Genomic DNA, 2,053 nt, shown 5'->3' on the forward strand with positions numbered 1-2,053 from the left:
CTTCTGTGCCTCAGAACGGACCCATGTCAGCTTTTAATAACAGTAGAGACGTTGTTTCTCCTCGGATGAGCTGCAGATGAAGCAATATGTGTTTTTTTTCTTTTTCTTTTGTGAAGCAACGTCTGCTGTTTGTCTCCTTTTTCATCTGTTAAGAGAGCGTGGAGGAAAAGTTCTGCGCGGTGCAGCGCAGCTGGAGCGCTGCTGTCCCACCTCCTCTAAAAAGCAGAACCGGGTGGATGAAAGTCAGCAGACATGCGCACACAGGTCAGTTTTCTACAATCAGAATAAAATGATCCGATTAAGTGTTTACATGAACGTCATTCCGGTTATCAATCGGCATAACCCACCACTTGCATTCGGATTAAAAAATAATTCGGATCGAGCTCAATCTGATCAGAATAATCCGAACGGGCTGTTTACATGACGCGTTTTTATTCTGAACGGCCATTTAATCCGATTACTTATATCCATGTAAACGTAGTTATTGTTTCTTAATGGCTTTGAAACATTGCTCCTATAAAACATTTTCTGATGCTGATGCAGCCATTTTGTGCAGTTTACTACACGTTTTTTTGTGACATGCCTTTTACACAGGCTGTTASCGCAATGATGGTAAATTGTACATTGTGCAGCCACAGGCACATTAAAGTACAATACAACACATAATAGGCTAGGATTTGTGTTGCTGCCAAAACTTAATTTGTCAAGTACCTACGGATCCTCACATTTGGAGTTTAGGTTTAAASCATTGCCCAATTTGTACAAATCCTTTTTTTGGTCAATATCTTTGTTGGCTTCTAYATGAATATTGCAAATGTGGCAGAAAAATAATCAACTGAAGGCATTTGGACATTTAGATTTTCAGATGTTTCACTTCGCATCCAAGAATGTCTTCAAATCAAACTGAAAAGTGAAAAATTTCAGACTTTTTAAACTCTTCATATTAGTTTGAATTAAGAAAGCCTCTTACAGTGAAACATTTTCAAATGTCCAACACAAGCGCAGTCGCCTTTAACTGAACTTACAAGGCTTGCAATTTCTTGGTTAACTGAACTTTTAACATTATACCTCTAAAACCAAGCAGCATAGCAGTTACTGGGCTGTGACTGGTGAGGACTAGTTAGTGGCTCCTAACTGAAAAAAAAAATTAAAAATTGCAGTTTCGGTCTCACTGAATTCTGAGATTTTATGACTATCTAACCAGCAAACCATGCAGCTGCATTTTTCGTGGCCAATTTTTAAAAAGTTTGGTGTGCATGAATTTCAAAATACTTTCCCTCCCCACWATAAAGTCTGCCTTGGCTCACCTTTTTCACCCCTTGGCAGCTGCCACCAAATTTAAGATTCAATCCATTGGATTACATTTTGTAAATGAAAATATGCAGATTTTGACCCTTTTTTCACCCTTTTTTTTTTACAAACTATTATTTATAGCTGGTGTGATTAAAACATACAGTGCWGTAGCCAGGGATGATTACCAGTTAATCAGTCAGCTCTGAACGTGTTGGTTGATTTTTTTTATGTTGAGACTAATTTTAATGGGGAAAAAAAGAGTAGGAAACAAAATATAGTGATAACGTTATTTTACGTCTATATTCTTTCTGAATAGTGTGAAAATAGGACCTCAACATCAAGCTAATTAATGCACTACTTCTGTTTACTTGGATTTACCTTGTTGTCTGAAAGYCCAGTAACCTGGTCGACAAACTCCTCCTGAATCATGAAGGCAGCCAGGTTGGCAGTGTAGGAGGCCAGGAAGATGACAGCGAAGAAGGCCCACACCGACACGATGAACTTGCTCGTGGTTCCTTTTGGGTTTTGCACAGGGACAGAGTTGTTGAAGACCAGACCCCAAAGTAGCCACACAGCCTTGCCCATGGTGAAAGAAGGGCCATGGGGATCTGAAAGAAAATTTGAGGGAAAAGGGAGACGTGGGGAAAGTCAGGATGAAAACTTTTAATTTAAAAAAAGAGATAAAATGGGCAGTTATGTTTCTGGATAACTTCTACTCTAAATTAGAAATCATTAGTATTTCAATGGTAGCCAATAAATA

The 2,053-nt window shown here is 38.6% G+C and overlaps 1 protein-coding gene across 2 annotated transcripts in view; it reads right to left on the reverse strand.

Annotated features, from left to right (window-relative positions):
• The window catches only part of grin2aa (glutamate receptor, ionotropic, N-methyl D-aspartate 2A, a), a 213,496-nt gene that overhangs the window by 25,886 nt on the left and 185,557 nt on the right, over nucleotides 1-2,053 (reverse strand). For both annotated transcript variants that reach the window (XM_014006933.1, XM_014006934.1), the window contains exon 10: nucleotides 1,672-1,901. In XM_014006933.1, the coding sequence (XP_013862387.1) occupies nucleotides 1,672-1,901 (230 nt within the window). The remainder of the gene's footprint in view (nucleotides 1-1,671; nucleotides 1,902-2,053) is intronic.

This window comes from Austrofundulus limnaeus, unplaced genomic scaffold (genome assembly GCF_001266775.1).
Source record: "Austrofundulus limnaeus strain Quisiro unplaced genomic scaffold, Austrofundulus_limnaeus-1.0 Scaffold38, whole genome shotgun sequence".
NCBI classification, from domain to species: Eukaryota; Metazoa; Chordata; class Actinopteri; order Cyprinodontiformes; family Rivulidae; genus Austrofundulus; species Austrofundulus limnaeus.